At 36.0% G+C, this 17,986-nt stretch overlaps 1 protein-coding gene across 3 annotated transcripts in view; it reads left to right on the top strand.

Moving 5' to 3' along the window:
- SPAG6 (sperm associated antigen 6) overlaps positions 1-17,986 on the top strand; it is a 66,828-nt gene that overhangs the window by 30,297 nt on the left and 18,545 nt on the right. For all 3 annotated transcript variants that reach the window (XM_074404928.1, XM_003930663.4, XM_010341217.3), the window contains 4 exons: positions 10,207-10,412; positions 11,275-11,448; positions 12,600-12,752; positions 15,221-15,412. In XM_074404928.1, coding sequence (XP_074261029.1) covers positions 10,207-10,412; positions 11,275-11,448; positions 12,600-12,752; positions 15,221-15,412 — 725 coding nt within the window. The remainder of the gene's footprint in view (positions 1-10,206; positions 10,413-11,274; positions 11,449-12,599; positions 12,753-15,220; positions 15,413-17,986) is intronic.

Below are 17,986 nucleotides of genomic sequence, written 5' to 3'. Positions count from 1 at the left end.
ACCAATGCACTATAGCAGAGGCAATGCTATGCCATGTCCAGACACTTCAGTCTTTTATAATCTTGGGTCTTCTTTTTTGAATCACTTTGGTCCTCTCTTTTGAATCACTCCCTTTGGGGGAAGCCTCAGCATGAGCAGCCTATGTAGAGGCCCATAGGGCATGGAACTGAAGATTCCCTTTAATCCTCCCACGAGTGTGCCTGGACACACATCCTCAATTGACTGCAGCCCCAATTGACTTCTTGATTATAGCTTAGTGATAGGTCTTGGGTCTGAACCTGACAGCTAAGCCACTCCTAGATTCTTAACCTGCAGAAACTATGAGATAATAAATGTGTGCTGTTTTAAGCTGCTAAATTCAGTGTGATGTTACATAGCAGTAGATAACTAAACCAGTAGCAAACAACTGGGTTAGACCTAAAGAGATTTTTCTTTTCTTGAGACAGGGTCTTGCTCTGTTGCCCAGGATGAGTACAGCTCACTGAAGCCTTGACCTCCTGGGCTCAAGCAATCCTCCCACCTCAGCCTCCCGAGTAGCTGAGACTATAGGCATATGCCACCATGTCCAGCAAATTTTTAATTTTTTTGTAGAGACAGGGCCTTGCTATGTTTCCCAGGTTGGTCTTGAATTCCTGGATGCAAGCAATTCTACCACCTTGACCTCCCAAAGTGCTGGGACTTCAGGAGTGAGGCGCTGCGCCTGGCCAACAGATTTCTTTTACTTTGGAAGTGCTAATACCAAAATCATACTGAAGTCACCAGTAAGTAGACAGCTTTGGTAATTGTAGCAACACATTTGTTATAATTTCACCTAATCGTGAGAAATTTGGTTGAATGGGATGAGGAATTATTATTATTATTATTATTATTATTATTTTTAAAGAGTAAAGAAGAGGAAGAAAGAGAAAGAGGAAGAGGGAGAGAGAATGGGGGTATTGCTTTGCTGCCCGGGCTAGAATGCAGTCTAAATATGGGTATGCCTATAATTGTCCTTAATAATGGAGACATGAAAGAAAATGAGGGAAGAGAATAACAAACAAGGAGCCAACCAACATTTCGTTTAAACTTCTAAGTTGATATGATGTGGTACTGATAAGAGTGTATATTTTGTGTAAAGTGGAGAGTTCTATAAATGTTAATTACGTTTACTTGTTCCAGATCTGAGTTCAAGTCCTGGATATCATTGTTAATTTTCTGTCTCATTGATCTGTCTAATATTAATGTTGAAGTCTCCCACTATTATTGTGTGGGAGTCTAAGTCTCTTTATAAGTCTTGTATGTCTGGGTATTCCTGTATTGGGTGCGTGTATATTTAGGACCTTTAACTCTTCTTGTTGTTGCATTAATTCTTTTATCGTTATATAATGTCCTTCTTTGCTTCTTTTGATCTTTGTTGCTTTAAATACTATTTTATCAGAGGCAAAAATTGTAACTTCTGCTTTTTATTTATTTATTTTTGCTCTCTGGTTGGTTGGTAAGTCTCTCTCCATCCTTTGTTTTGAGCCTTTGTGTATCCTTGAATGTGAGATGGGTCTGGATGCAGCATACAGTTTTAGTTTTTTGTCCAAATTGGCTGTCTTTGAATTGAGGAATTTAGTCAATTTAAATTTAGAATTGATAATGATATATGTGAGTTTAATACTGTCATTTAATATTAGCTGGCTATTTTGCCCATTAGTTGATGTAAATTCTTCATTATATTGATGTTTTTTACTTTTTGGTATTTTTTAGAAAGGCTGATACTGTTTGTTCCTTTCTATGTATAGTGGTTCTTTCAGAAACTCTTGTAAAGCAGGCCTGGTGGTGATGAATTCTCTGAGTGCTTGCTTGTTCACAAAACTTTATTTTTCCTTCACTTATGAAGCTTAGTTTGGCTGGATGTAAAATTCTTGGTTGAAAGTTCTTTTCTTTAAGGATGTTGAATATTGGTCCCCACTCTCTTCTGGCTTGTAGGGTTTCTGCTGAGAGATCTGCTGTGAGTCTGATAGGCTTCCCTTTGTGGGTAACCTGACCTTTCTCTCCGGCTGCCCTTAGTATTTTCTCCTTCATTTCAACCCTGGTGAATCTGATGATTATGTGCCTTGGAGTTGCTCTTCTTGAGGAATATCTTCGTGGTGTTCTCTGTATTACCTGGAGTTGAATATTATCCTGCCTTACTACGTTGGGAAAATTTTCCTGAATAATATCCTGAAGCGTATTTTCCAGCTTGGATTCATTCTCTTCGTCACATTCAGGTACACCTATCAAGCGTAGATTAGGTCTTTTCACATAGTTCCATATTTCTTGGAGACTTTGCTCATTCCTTTTTATCCTTTTTTCTCTAATCTTGTCTTCTTGTTTTATTTCATTGAGTTGGTCTTCGACCTCTGATATCCTTTCTTCTGCTTGATCAATTCGGCTGTTAAAACTTGTGCATACTTCACGTAGTTCTCGTATTGTGTTTTTCAGTTCCATCAATTCACTTATTTTCCTCTCTAAATTTTGTATTCTTGTTGACATTTCGTCAAACCTTTTTTCAAAGTTCTTAGTTTCTTTAGATTGTGTTAGCATAATTTCTTTTAATTCACAGGAGTTTCTTATTATCCATGTTTTGAAGCCTGCTTCTGTAATTGGAACACACTCGTTCTCCATCAAGCCTTGTTTTGTTGCTGATGAGGAACTGGGATCCCCCGCTGAGGGAGAGGCATTCTGATCTTGGGCATTCTCAGCCTTTTTTTGGCTGTTTTCTTCCCTTCGTTGTAGATTTATCCATCTGTGGTCTTTATAATTACCGTCTTTGTAATTGGGTTTCTGAGTGGACGTCCAACTTATTGATTCTCAGCGCCGAAATCTGAGCAACCCACTGCGCCGACCAAATCGGCGGCGTTAAGATGGATGGTGCTTTTCTGACTCTGCACCAAGAACCGACGCTCCGAGGCGCCGGCAAAACCGCCTCGCCGGTCACAAGAGTCGCGCTGGCGACCCGTGGGGCTCCTCTGCTGGGAATCTCCTGGTGCGTGAGCAACAAGAATTCATGTGAAGGTGTGGCGTCTTCTCTTTCTTTGCGTTTTCAGTGGGAGCTACAATCCCGAGCTGCTAGTGATCAGCCATCTTGGATCTCTCTCGAGGAATTATTATTAACATAACATTAATATCATAAAAGTGGCAGCCAATTTTAAATGTAGGTTTCTTGCTTATTTATTTATTTATTTATTTATTTATTTATTTATTTATTTATTTTTGAGACAGGGTCTTGCTCTTTTGCCCAGCCTGAAGTGCAGTGATGTGATCTTGGCTCATGGAAACTTCTGCCTCCGAGTAGCTGGAACTACAGGTGCTTGCCACCATGCCTAGCTAAATTTTGTATTTTTTGTAGAGACAGGGTTTTGCCCTCTTGCCCAAGCTGATTTTTAACTCCTGGCTTCAAGCAATCTGCCTACCTCAGCCTCCCAAAGTGCTACGATTACAGGTGTGAGCCACTGTACCCAGGCAAAATGTGTTTGGTTTTTTTTTTTTCACCTGCTTTATTTCAAAAAAGCTTTTGAAGTGATATAGCTGTATATTTTTATGGCAAAACCCAGCCCATCTTCAAATTGATAAATAGGGCCACCTAACTGCAAAGAGATGATTAATAATTTATAGCTTTCTTGTATATTTCAGTGAAACAAAATATAACCTTTGTAGGGCTTAGAAATAGTTAAAAGCAGTGTTTGAAAAAAATTAAAAAGCAAGAAAGTTTAAAGAGTTCCAGAGGAGTTTTTAATTAGTGTGCTGGATACATATATATTTTTTCTTCTTGGAAGCTTCCTCATTTTGAATTCTTTTTATGAGTTCTCATGATCACTTGTTTGCTCAAATTCTTCTGTCCCTCATCTCCATTATGAGCTGAAAAATTAGTTGAGTATCATATGTTTAGAGTAATCCTTTTTGTGAATCAATTTTTAGGTTTTTATTAATTTCTTAGTTTTCTCTGAATTTTCTTATATAACCAAAATAGTGGTTCTTCCTCTGTGACCCCAAACATGACTTCAGAAATTAAAAAGAGAAAGAACATCACCTTCCCATACCCAGAAAGCCCTCCACAGGCTGTTTTAGAAGGTGTAAGATTTAAGCCTGTGGTTGTAAAATGGTGGTTCAGGCTGTAGCAGGCCCACAGAGGGATGTGTTTTATTTGGCCAGCACTATGTTGTCTCACACAGTATTCTTTGGAAAAAAAAAAAAAAAAAGAGTTGCCAACACTTAAAAACCAGGCAATTACACAGAGAGAAAAAAGGTCTGAACAGTAGGCCTATATTCCTACATGGCAACACTGGCTGAAGCTAAGTAACTGCCGCCCTTTGTAGATGGTGCCTAGACTTTTGTACTTCACTTCTGCTCTCCCACTCCCTGACCCTTTTTTTTTTTTTTTTCCCAAACATCCTCCGGCTTCATTTATTTTAGTTACTTTCCTGGGACCTGTGGGCATTTGCATTGACCATTTCTGATCTTAACAGACAACTAGCCATGACATAATTGAGAGAGGCTAAAGTCACTGGGGCACTATTAAAGCAGGATTACTTTTGTCCGATTTACCTATTAACAGCCATACTAATGCTATGCTGAGGGGCATTCCTGTCGGCTCTCTTCCCTTCCAGTCAACATACAGTCATTTCTAAGTGTTCCATTCATGCAACTGTAGATAGTACTAATATTATGAATGTTGTTGTTCTTAAATGTCCTCCTTCTAATTTATATTCTCTTTCTGTTTTAAACTTAAACCTAAAGTCATACTGAGGTTTTTGATTATTCTAAGTTGAAGATTTTGATCCACTTAAATTGTAACATTTTCCATGCCTGTTACTGACAGATCACTGCAAGTGTGGCCCTTAGTTAGGAAAAACAAACCAACCAACCAAAAATCCAGGTTCCAAAAACAGTGCAGAATGAAATTCTTAAGTAAATGCAACTGTGTGAGAAGCAAAGTCTTGTCACCTCAAGTTTTTAGATGTTATTACTGATCAAAAAATTGTATGCACATAAGGTCCATAAATGTTGTTGGAAAGAATTATGGAAAAACTGAGAGAGGCAGAGAAGTGTGAAAAGATGACGCTCCCTCCTCCCCTGTCACAGTCCCACAGAGGAGGCTGCCTCAGTTTTCTACTCAAAATGAGCTATTCCTAAGCCAAATAAAACCAGTTATTCCTTTACTAAAAACAGCTAATCATCAAATTTGGTGACTGTACATTTAGTTGTCTTCATATACAATAAAAAACTTTATTATTTGTGAATAAGGAAGGTGCTATTGGATAATTTCTTCTGATAGTTTTCAGTTAAAAAAAAAAAAGGTTAAAAGTAAATAACCCCTAACATTTAAAAAACATACAATTTCAACTTTAGTAAGGGTATGAATTAAGGCAGCAGGATAAGTGTGTAAAAGTAAATGAATATTATTTCTAGTATATATTAGTAATTCTTTGAAGAAAAAGAATTACATACTCTTTTCATATAATTTATTTAAAAAGAATAGTGATAGAGGCAGGATGAAATAGCCTGTTGGATGTGTAATATGTATGATGTACATTATTTAGTTGTGCCTTATTAAAGAAGAAATATATTCCACCATCTTTTAAAATAAGAAACTTTCTGCTATATTAAAAAATAAGCTAGGCCGGGCGCGGTGGCTCAAGCCTGTAATCCCAGCACTTTGGGAGGCCGAGGCGGGTGAATCACGAGGTCGAGAGATCAAGACCATCCTGGTCAACATGGTGAAACCCCATCTCTACTAAAAATACAAAAAATTAGCTGGGCATGGTGGCGTGTGCCTGTAATCCCAGCTACTCAGGAGGCTGAGGCAGGAGAATTGCCTGAACCCAGGAGGCGGAGGTTGCGGTGAGCCGAGATCGCGCCATTGCACTCCAGCCTGGGTAACAAGAGCGAAACTCTGTCTCAAAAAAAAAAAAAAAAAAAAAAAAAAAAAAAATAAGCTAAAAATTTTATGTTTGTCTTTCCTTTGTAATAATAACGTTTGTATAGTTAGGCCCAGCAGTAGCTGTATTAGAGAGACATGCTTATATTTCTTTATTTAAAAATTCACATTGAAGAAAATTTGGCAAACAGAGAAAAAATATACCACCCATAGTACCATCAACCCAGTATAAATGCTGTTAGTATGTTGGTATAACATGTAGCCTTTTCTCTTTGCATTTTTAGACATAGTTATGACCTCTTTTTAATCTTGTTATATAACAATATAGGATATGTCACGTGTTATTGTATAATCGAAGATATATGTTAAAATTTTTTTTTAAAGATTTACCTAAAATTTGAAATGAGGCAATGATATTTTCAGGGACTGAAGATAAATTTCTTGGCACACTGCTTTTTTTGGTCACCCTTTTATGAGCATCTAAGTCGGAACGTATCTTTGATTTCATAAGTGTGATCACTGAACATCTAAAAACTCATTTCCACATTTGAGTTTAAAATGATCTTCATGAGAGTTCTATGTGAAGTGATTTTTAGGTGTGCACAGTTTTGTATGTGTTTTGGTTGCTACTACTTTTTTTTTTTTTTTTTTTTTTTTTTTAGTAGAAAATACAGAAGAAAAGAAAAGAGGAGAAGGAAGTAAGGTTGGAAGTACTTCCTAAAATGACAATTGTGTATACATTTTCCCTGAACACTCCACAGACCTGATTCCTGGCTCTGCTTTGTACTCATAGTGGTCTGTTCATGTATTCTGGGCAGGGTTTTCTAGCACAGAATAATGTTTTACTTTATTTCCCTTCCCCAAGATCTAGCCGAGTGTGCAACAAACACATAGTAAGCACTTAATGAACACTCAGTGAGTGAAGGAGGAGAGAAAAACTATGTAAAGACACCAAGCTTAAGAATTATGTCAGGATGTTTTTTAGCTGTAACTTATAGAATGTAAATTACAAGTGGCTTAAGCAATAAGGACATTTTTAAAATTCACATGACACAAAGTTCAGAGTAAGGGCAGTTCCAAAGCTGGTTTTACAGCTGAACAGTGTCATGGAGTACCCAGATGTTTTTCATTTTTGTACTCAGCCATCCTCAGCCTATTGGTGATTTCTTCCGTTAGAATTGCAAGAGGGATGTAGGAGTTCCAGATGTTATTTGCAGACATGACCATGTCCAACAAAGAAGAGGCGGTATTTTCTGCTGTGTATCTCAGTTTATTACAGAGCTTTCAGAGCTGCTTCCAGCTGACTTCTGCTCAGATTTAGGATTGGCTCACAAGCCTTTGCCCAAGCTGACAATGGCTACTGGGTGGACACCAACAGTGGCTGGCATAGAAACACCGGAGGAAACAATAATGGGAAAAAGAGTAGTGATAGAGGCAGAATGAAATAGCCTGTTGGATGTGTAATATTTAGGGTCTACATTATTTAGGCCTATTGTATTCTTAGTTGTATATACACTCACTGATATTTAATATTATATGTTTGAAGCTAGGAGAACATTACTATTTCTAAGTAAAAAGTGTGCTACTCAAGAGCAGTAGAACCATATACATTTGAGGATGTAAACTATATGAAATTGCAAGCACAAAATTGCTAGGCCCACTTCAGGTCCTTAGAAACTTCATTAACTTCATGACAAATCTTTTTCCACTGCCAGCCCCAGCCTTCCCCACATTTAACACTGCTACTGTGGAGAGAATAGAAAACAGCCTAGGATGAGACTGGGTAACAAGTTAGAAGAACACAGTTTGCTTTCTTATTAACATTATGGTATTCTAAGGAAGAAGGATATTGCATTCAAGAATTACTCAAGGAGCAGGTCAAATGAATTGGAGTTATAAAGACAGATAATAGATGTCTTTTTTTTTTTTTTTTTTTTTTTTGAGACGGAGTTTCGCTCTTGTTACCCAGGCTGGAGTGCAATGGCGCGATCTCGGCTCACCGCAACCTCCGCCTCCTGGGTTCAGGCAATTCTCCTGCCTCAGCCTCCTGAGTAGCTGGGATTACAGGTGTGCGCCACCATGCCCAGCTAATGTTTTGTATTTTTAGTAGAGACGGGGTTTCACCATGTTGACCAGGATGGAAAAAACAGGGCTGGACGCAGTGACTCAAGCCTGTAATCCCAGCACTTTGGGAGGCCGAGGCAGGTGGATCACGAGGTCAAAAGATTGAGACCATCCTGGTCAACATGGTGAAACTCCATCTCTACTAAAAATACAAAACATTAGCTGGGCATGGTGGCGCGTGCCTGTAATCCCAGCTACTCAGGAGGCTGAGGCAGGAGAATTGCCTGAACCCAGAAGGCGGAGGTTGCGGTGAGCCGAGATCGCGCCATTGCACTCCAGCCTGGGTAACAAGAGCGAAACTCCGTCTCAAAAAAAAAAAAGTATCTTGAGTTTTTGTTAATAGTACTTTTAAACAGTTGTAGTTTGCTACATATTCTTTACTCTTAGAAAACGGGTATAAAAGTGAAAATACATGAGTGAATTAACTAATACTTCCACTCTCTCAAAATAAAATATTCAGCCATATATATATATATATGTATTTTCCAGGTGTGCTTAAATAGGAACATATAAATTATTACTATATGACACCTGTATAATTTGGATTGAGTCGGATTCTTAAGTTACATTCTTAAGTTAACATTCTTCAGCATGTTAATAATTATCAGAAAATATGATATGTTATTTAGAAAGTACATGTAATACAACATTTTATACTTTTTTTCCCATTTCCTTTGGATGGATGTGGGAGTGTTTGAGGGGAAGAGAAACAGTGATCGCTGTGTCACCTGCTGTTTTCATGGTCTTCAGTCTATTGCAGTAGTATCCCATAGGCTGTTTCTGAGGAACCTGTTATATTTCTAGATTGATACTGCAGTCTGTTAGCTATTGTCTTTTCAAAAAACAAGACAAAACATAATCCTCTCGTCTACCTCGGGTTCTTGAGATTACATAAGAACTTCCCATAGTATATCCATTTTGTACACCAAATTTTAAAAATTGAAACATACCTTTGCTAATGAATGTAGTGTTAATTTGCAGAAGTGTGTCATTGGCACCGAGTTGAATGAGCCTGTCACTTAATAGCCTTCCATTAATACGTGTTTAATGAAAGAATGAATGAATTGTTTGTACAATATTGGGACTTCTAAGATAATTATGATAATTTAAGGAAAGTAAATATTGGACACTATCCTGTATTTGCTAATGTTTTCTTTTAGAAGATGTGATATTACCAATACTTTGAAAAATCAAACACAGTATTATCTTAAAATTAAAGACTTTAAGTGATACGCTAAGTAGAGATCTTAGCTTGACAGTTAAGACATCTATATATAACTAAGGCACTACACATCTGGGAAAATAAGAACATAATTGAAAGGAAGAGATTGCAGAAATGGGTGTCTGTAGTTCAGTAAGAGGGGCCGTGAATACAATGTGAGTAGAATCTGTAACTGTGTGTAGTGCTTTGTGCTTCTCAAAAGGCAGTTTTTCCATAGATACTGTATAGGTCTGCTTGCCTGTCTCTTACTATCTGTAATTTAAAATGTGCTATTTTTGTAGCTCTTGTTCTTGGTCATACAAGTAAATTAACGTGTATTCAAAAGATACACACTTGATTTCTGACATGAGTTAGATAAATTTACATTAACATTTATATACAGAAGTATATTGATCAGTAATAGATCTCATTTTTGAAAGTATTTTTATATATACAATCAAAAGGCAGCTTTCTATTTTGTGTAAGTTTTTAAAAAAATCTTAAAAGTACTACAAAATGAATTTAAAAATCCACATTATTGGCACAAGATTCATGTTTACTCATGTAAATAGCACAAAATACTGCCTAATTAGTGTGGTTGGTAAATTTTTGGTACTTTAATTTTCTCTGTTATTGTACACCATGCACAAAATGCTTGTCAATTGAGAAGTACAGAATTGTCAGAGCTTAAACAGCTGACATCTGCTTCCTCTCTTAAAAAAAAAAAAAAAAAAAAAAAAGAATAACAAGCCATTTCAGCCTAATCTACCTCAAATGTGTTCATGTAAATGGAGGTCCATCTATTGACCTGTATTCTTTTCAGCTCAGGATTGGTCCACATGGTTTATGAAACCAGGAAGCCTGATTTGAAATGCAGATGTCGAGAGAGTGAAGTACACCCTCCCCTTTTTTCTTTGCTGTATCTGTCAGGGTGAAAAATGGCTTGCACAAGGGTCAGTCACCCATACTCACTTAATTACTTTTCTTGGACCCACAGAACTGTCACAAGCTGTGGTGGATGCGGGAGCTGTTCCTCTTTTAGTACTCTGTATCCAGGAGCCAGAAATTGCTTTGAAAAGGATTGCTGCTTCCGCCCTCAGTGATATAGCAAAGCATTCTCCAGAGTTAGCACAGACAGTAGTGGATGCAGGAGCTGTTGCTCACTTAGCCCAGATGATCCTGAACCCTGATGCTAAATTGAAGGTATTTCAAAATAAGTTTGAAAAACACATCAACCTTCTCATAATGTAAGAGAATGAAAATGTGAACCTATGAATATTTTGCATCTAAAAATAATTAGTAAATTATCTTTGAAGATAGATAAGAATATATTATGCATTTTGTCTCAATATGTGAAAATAATACTGTAAGATTAGATAAAAAAGATGTGATTTGGGAAACTATGTACAGTGTTGAAGACAAGAAGTAACATCAGTGTTAACATTAATAATGAAAACACAGAATCACATAATGATCAAATCTCTGGTTTGGAAAAGACCTAAAGATTTTTTAACCCACCACTATAATATTGTTTCTTATGGAAATTGCCATATTTATGTTAGCTTTTTTTATAGCTTTCTAAAATCTGATTTTTAGTTAGCAATCACCAATTATACTTTTATGTTCTAATAGTTATATCCTATAATGTTTTAAAATTGTTAATGTTAACTAAGCGATAGAAAGTTCTTGGAAATGGCATCATTTCAGCATCATGTCAAAGATATTGTTCTGCTTGATGATTTTTGTACTAAATGATCACATGTCTCATAAATTAGCAACCTTAGTACTGCATAATTAAGAAATGATATTCATCCAGAGGTCATGTTATTTAATTAACTGTAATAGAGTTTTAAAATATTGAGAACTAATTTGGAAATTAGGAAATTTTTAAAACTTGGATATAAGACTACAGTGTGAACGTCTCAAAAGTCAGAAATCTTAGGTTGTGTTAGGTATGTACATTTTTTTCATTTTTTAAAGGAATTTGAATATATACAAAACTGTTTACATCTGAACTCTGTAATGGATGCTATATAGTGTTTTGTTTTGTTTTTTTGTTTCACAGCATCAGGTCCTTTCAGCTCTCAGTCAGGTTGCGAAACATTCCGTGGATCTGGCAGAAATGGTTGTTGAAGCAGAGATTTTTCCAGTTGTACTTACCTGTCTGAAGGACAAGGATGAATATGTGAAGAAAAATGCTTGCACTTTAATTAGAGAGATTGCAAAACATACACCCGAGGTGAAAAGAAACTTCAAGACACAATAATATTTAGTAGTTAGTTTTAGTTTTTAAATAAAACATGCCTAAGGGTTGTGGCACATGATCTAGTTCGGTCAGGATTTTTCATCTTCCGCACTTGCTGATGTTTTGGACTGGATAGTTCTTTGTTGTGGGGAGCTGGTCCTACACATTGTAGGATGGATGTTTAGCAGCATCCGTGGCCTCTCCCACTAGATGCCAAAAGTACCCTTCCCCCACAAGTAGTGACAATCAAAAATGTCTCCATACTTTGCCATATGTTCCCCAGGGAGCAAAACTGCCACCAGTTGAGAACACTGGGTTATGTTAGCAGAGTTTGAGCTTGAAATCTCAGTTTCTAGTCATTTCCAGCTTTCCATTTCTAGATTGTAAGGACTATGGAACTTTGCCATCCTTACCATTTTATGTCAGCTGCGAGTAATGGGAACACTCTTATAGCTCCAGGTTGGGAGAAATCGCAAAGGTCCCTGGCCTACTGTGACCACTCCAATAGCTGCTCTTAACGTGGTGATTTCCTGCTCTGAGTTCTTAGATGGGAAAGAAATAAAGACAACGCAAACCTGTGTTGATTCCAAAGTATCTTTTTTTCTGTGTATGTTCTGACTAATCAGTTTTCCTTTCATTAAACTTTTAAGTCCTCATTCCTTATTTCATCTAACATCTTTATTTGGTTGAGATTTTTCAAAACTGAAGTGCACTCAGCTAGTAATCATTACTGGGGGAACAATTAGGTTAGAATATTTCAAGTCTGACATTGTCTTTCAGCATTCAGTGATTAATCTGCTTCATACTTACCCATTGTGATTGGGGGTTTCGATAGTAGTTATGAACTAGCCCTAGGTTTAGTGTCTAGGTGAGGAATTTTGACATCCATTATAATAGGGATAAAAGTTGTGCCATCCATGCATGAAAAATTGAACCACAGAATAAAGCTCCTCACAGAGAGTGTATTTGTGCATTTGAACTAGCAGTATTATTGTACTTGTATATTTGTTTAATAAATGCAATGATTTCACTAAATGATATTTCAACAGTTGTTTTTAGTTTCCAAAGAGAGTGTAGCAATATTAAACTATATTTAAAGACCATCATATGGTCCTGGTGATCTAACTCTTCTTCCCATCTCTTAGCTTTCACAGCTGGTAGTTAACGCAGGAGGGGTTGCTGCTGTAATTGACTGTATTGGCTCCTGCAAAGGGAACACACGGCTGCCTGGCATCATGATGCTTGGTTACGTAGCAGCTCATTCTGAGAACCTAGCAATGGCAGTCATCATTTCTAAGGTTTGTTCTTGCTTCATTTTCTTCTAGTTACAGGTTACAGTAAGAAATTCTAAGACAGAATTACAGATTAATGTTCTCCCACAGAATATAAAATATAACTGACTGGAGCAAAAAAATTACCTGAAAAAATTTTGATTGTTTCAATGCTTATTAGCAAGTTTCTCAAAGCAATCCTTAAAGTAGGGTTTAGGTTATTGTAAGTTTAAAGTTTTACTCAGTGTTTCTTATCAACAAAATATCAACTATTTCGAGCATAGTATTATCTGTATTTAAATATTGTTTATTTGTATCTTGAAGGTTTAATTGTACATGTCTACAACATGTGAAGCTTACTTTTGTTAGAAACACCTATTTGTAAATGTCATGCCCATAGTCATTTTCAGTATTCTGGGAGGTCTATATACCCCTCCCTTCCTGTGACTTGAGTAGGAGATGACAATGACTAAGACATCCCTTTTTATCCACTTTTTCTCCTTCGGCTTTTATGAACTCTTTCTCTTCTTAGATTTAGGTAATTCAGAGTATGTGTCAGAAAGCAGTGTTTTTGTTTCCTTGCTCTAGGGATTTTGCTTTATCTCAATTGACAACTTTGTAAGAACCCCTCATCTAGTACAGCCCTGGCACATAGTAGGTACTCACAAAATATATGCTAATGAATAAATATTGATCTCTGGATGAGTGCTTCAAAGCCTGTATGCTTACAGTGTGTGTGGTAACCCTCTAGGGTATGGGTTTCTTATCAGCATAGAAAACCTGCTGCTGTATGTTAAACAGAAATGTGGATTTTTTTTTATCCCTTACTAATCCTCAGAATAAAAAGGGGCCTCAGATCTTTATTTTCTACCTATTTCATGGTAATTCTTTGCTTTACTCCCTTTTATCCTGCTCTTTATCTTTTGTTCTATTACCAGAGACTGTGATAGTGACTAGAGCAATAGTGGTGCTTTCTGAAGGGTTGAGGTAAGGATGTTACCAGGATTTTGACCCTTGGTTCTTTTGTGGATAGTCATGAAGCTTATGCATGGGAAGAATGATGAAGGAAGAAGCAATTGCTTTTGCTTCCCATATGTCTTCCTGAAACTAACCAGGAAGCTCTCCCCATATTTGGTCCAAGGTTGCTGCTGGCCGCTCCCACCTGGTTTGTTTTTCAGATTAGAGATCAAGGTGTTGCTTGTTGAAACTCCAGCAGTTTCAGGCAAGCCACACAGTATGGTAGAACTCTGTCCTTTTCCTGTGTAGTACTATAAAGACTAACAATAATACTTTACATTTCAATAGTAATTTTAAATCAAATTTGTATTCCTTATCTTATTTGTTGCTCATTACAACTGAGGCCAACAAGTCAGAGCTTTGGGGATGGAGTGGAGGCACTGTCTCCTTTTCCCCCTACTTCTTCAGTCTTGTTACATACTTGACATGCAGGCTTTCTGGAAAGTTGCATCATTCTGGAGACAGGTCTGACCTTTAATATTGGCAGACATACATTTTTACTTGTAGGAAAAAAGCCAATGAAGAAATACAGATGATCTCTTCAGGAAATTGGTCTTAATAACCAAATTAAAAAGCAAAGAATTAAAGCATATATGATGATTCTGGCCTTTGCTCTGGCAGCATAACCATGTGATAGTTTTTTGTGGTACTAAATTTAAGATGATTACTGTAATCACAAATTAGTCAGAAAATTATACCTGTGCAGAATCTGGAATTAGAATTTGATTTTTTTAAAATTGTTCCTTGGGTATACAAAATGTAATATATTTGAGGCTTTTTAGTTAATTCCATTTTTATTATTTAGATAAAATTGAAGCCTAAGATGCAAAATGTGAGCATGTGCTATCTGTGTAACAAAAGTAATCATTGCTGTTTTGACATTCAATCATGTTAAAGTGGACAAAACTATAATTTAAAAGTTGAACATAATTAATGGAAAATTATGTACTGTTTTAGGAAAGATGTTAGTGAATATATTTCATCAAAAAGGTACTTAGATACAGTAGATTCTTACTGATTTATTTGATTTTGAATCTATAGTAATTATTTTCTTCTCAGGTTTATTATATTTGGTGAAAAGACAATTTCTTTAAAGATTTTAAATTAAATTTTTAACAAAGGAAAATACAAGATTTAAAAATTCTAAACATTTTTAGTTTGTCACAGTATCATCTGGGTTTGCCTATTTCCTAGTCTGTAACATCTGTTGTTTGGTTAAATACCTCTCTATTTGGGGGGTAAAAGCTAGTAGAGATATTCTTGGTTTAGTTGAATTGTTATAGATAATTAAGGTAATTTAGTTCTAGTCATTTTATTGACTTAATAAACGACAGCCCCTGTGATGTGCTCATTTATTGAACGGTTTAAGAAAAAAAGGATCAAGGCCGAAATGATTTCTTCTCATGTTTGAGAGACATGGAAGACTCTTTAATCCTGCTCTAGATTCATATCACTTGCTCTTTTGATCCACGCTGCAGGGTGTACCCCAGTTGTCAGTCTGCTTGTCAGAAGAACCAGAAGATCATATTAAGGCTGCGGCTGCTTGGGCCTTAGGACAGATTGGAAGACACACTCCTGAACACGCACGGGCTGTTGCAGTCACAAATACTTTGCCAGTTCTGCTTTCTTTGTACATGTCAACAGAAAGTTCTGAGGATCTTCAAGTAAAAGTAAGTGCTTAATTCTGTTTTATGAAGATTTTGGCTCATTTAAAAAATATGTCATTTAAAATCTCTTAGTTTTCATCGTGGACAATATTGGTTTATTAGTCGAGAAATACAAATTTATCATAATTGAGTTTACCCTTCTTTGAAAATGAGTTACCCTGTCTGTAAAAATCAGCAATATATTTGAGAGACAGTTCTCTATGGGTGCAAAGTTATTTGTAAAATGAATGGTTATTATAGTCTACATTCCTGTTGACTCTTCCTATGAAGTAGGAATTGAAGAATAATAGAATTTTTGAGTTGGAATTTGCTGGAGAGACCTCTACTTCATTTTACATTTAAAAGTAAAACTCAAAAGAATGTGAAGTACCTTTCAAAGGTATCATACAAATTCAGGGGATATTTTTGAACCCATAATTTACCTCTCTTAATTCCAGGGCCACCTGACCTTTTCATTGTATGTGTTATATTTATTTCTTTAAAAAATTGTCTATAAGACTCACTAAATTAAACATTTTAAAATAATGCGTTTTTAGAAGGCAGATTTTCTGAAATGATTCACAAAATATAAATGATTACCAAAAAGATTCACTAAACATAAATATGAAATAGGATGGCTTGTTTAATGATTTTAGAATTTTTTTAAAAAGAAAAAAAATGTTTTCCAGCATAGTTCCTATGAGGAAAACATGTAATTTTTTGAAAGTAGTTTGTAAAATTGACTTGGATTGAGGGAAGTTCACAAAAAAAAAAAAAAACACAATAATTTAACATTAGATTAAATTACATTTAAATTTTAATTATAACAGTAAACTAACAAATAGGAAAACAATTTGGTGAAATTTAACTTTAGATGGGATAATGAGACAGGAAGTTTACTTGGACTACATAGTTGAGGGACTCTGAAAGCTAGGTATAGTGAATTATCAGTTTGACTTGTAAATGTTATAAAAGCAAATTTATGTATATTTGGTTATGATTGCATATTATTTCTCTGCTAATTCATTGAGGGAAATTGGTTTCTAAGATTTAACATTTTTTCAGATTTTAGAAGGCTTTCTAGACCAACAATAATTTAATAGATTTAGAACTTCCTTCATATGCCTTTCACATGTGTATTCTTTGGCAGTGCTTGGTAGAGAGAGAAAGATTGACAATATAAGTTCTTTTCTAGTTTAACAGGTCACTTTAACTTTCTGGTAAGAAACCAAAACTCTTTTCCCAGCTTTGAGTTGTTCAGGCACAGCTGATATACATGTAGACATGCATTTAATTTTAACCTATGTATGTAGTCCTCTTTTGGCTTCATATTTCTTTAACCCATCATCATCACTGTCTTTGTCCTCCTCCTATTCTTCTCTCTTCCTTCCTCTCCTGCCACCCTCCTGAGTTTCCTCTTAAGTTTTGGCAATAAAGGGATATTTGAGCTAGAGCATAAATCATTAATAGTGGACTCAATAGTAATTTCAGCTTGAGAAACCCTTTCAAATAGTCCCTCAGGTAGAAGTATGTACTTTTTATATACTACCACCTTATATAACTTGGTTTTTAATAAATTATTATGATATTATGTTGTATACATATCACTGGAGTAAAATAAATTTGAAAACTTCACTTTTTGAAGTAAGATAAATTTCATTTTGTTTAACAAGTGGTATTTTTAGGTTAACTAATAGAAATTAACTTCCTTCTGCCTATATTTAGCACAGTATTACTTTCAGGAAATACGCTGAGTAGTAAGTTAAAATGTGGGATCTTTACCAGTCATTATTCTATCAACAATCTTTTCAAGGCTTCAAGCCCATCCAAATATTTTCTTATTGTAGGGAGTTGATCATTCTTTTTTCTTTCCCCACGGTCTCTTGAATTCTGTCAGTTGTTATTTTGAAGGGTGTAGAATAAAAGTTCATTCAAGCCTTTTTGATTTGACATCATCTCAGTAGGGAGAGGTGTATTCAAGAGTGTCAAGAACTGTCTAATGGTATTTTTTCATTTGTTACTCTATGGCAGCTTTCAAATTATAGGGCCATGTTGAATTTCATTTTTTCTCAAAGGCATGTCAGCTTCTGTAAGCATTCTCTAATTGGTTTCCATGCAGGAGAACCAATGGGCAGTCTTTCGGAATTTCTCTCATGTTTTCTTTGGAAAAATGTCTATTCAGAACCTTTGCTCATTTTAAATTGGGTTACTTATCTTTTCATTATTGAATTGTAAGAGCTCTTTGTATATTCTTGGTGCAAGTTGTTTTCTAAATTTGTTTTTGTTCTTTTTGAGATGGAGTCTTGCTCTGTTGCTAGGCTGGAATGCAGTAGTGTGATCTTGGCTCACTGCAACCTCCACCTCCCAGGTTCAAACAATTCTCTTGCCTCAGCCTCCCAAGTAGCTGGGATTTCAGGCGGCTAATATTTGTATTTTTAGTAGAGACACGGTTTTGCCATCTTGGACAAGCTAGTCTTGAACTCCTGACCTTAGGTGATCCGCCCACCTCGGCTTCCCACAGTTCTGGTATTACAGGTGTGAGCCACCGCGCCTGGCCCAAGTTCTTATAAAATGTATGATTTGCAAATATTTTCTCAT

This window comes from Saimiri boliviensis, chromosome 8 (genome assembly GCF_048565385.1).
Source record: "Saimiri boliviensis isolate mSaiBol1 chromosome 8, mSaiBol1.pri, whole genome shotgun sequence".
NCBI classification, from domain to species: domain Eukaryota; kingdom Metazoa; phylum Chordata; class Mammalia; order Primates; family Cebidae; genus Saimiri; species Saimiri boliviensis.
This window is presented reverse-complemented; position numbering and strand designations above follow the sequence as displayed.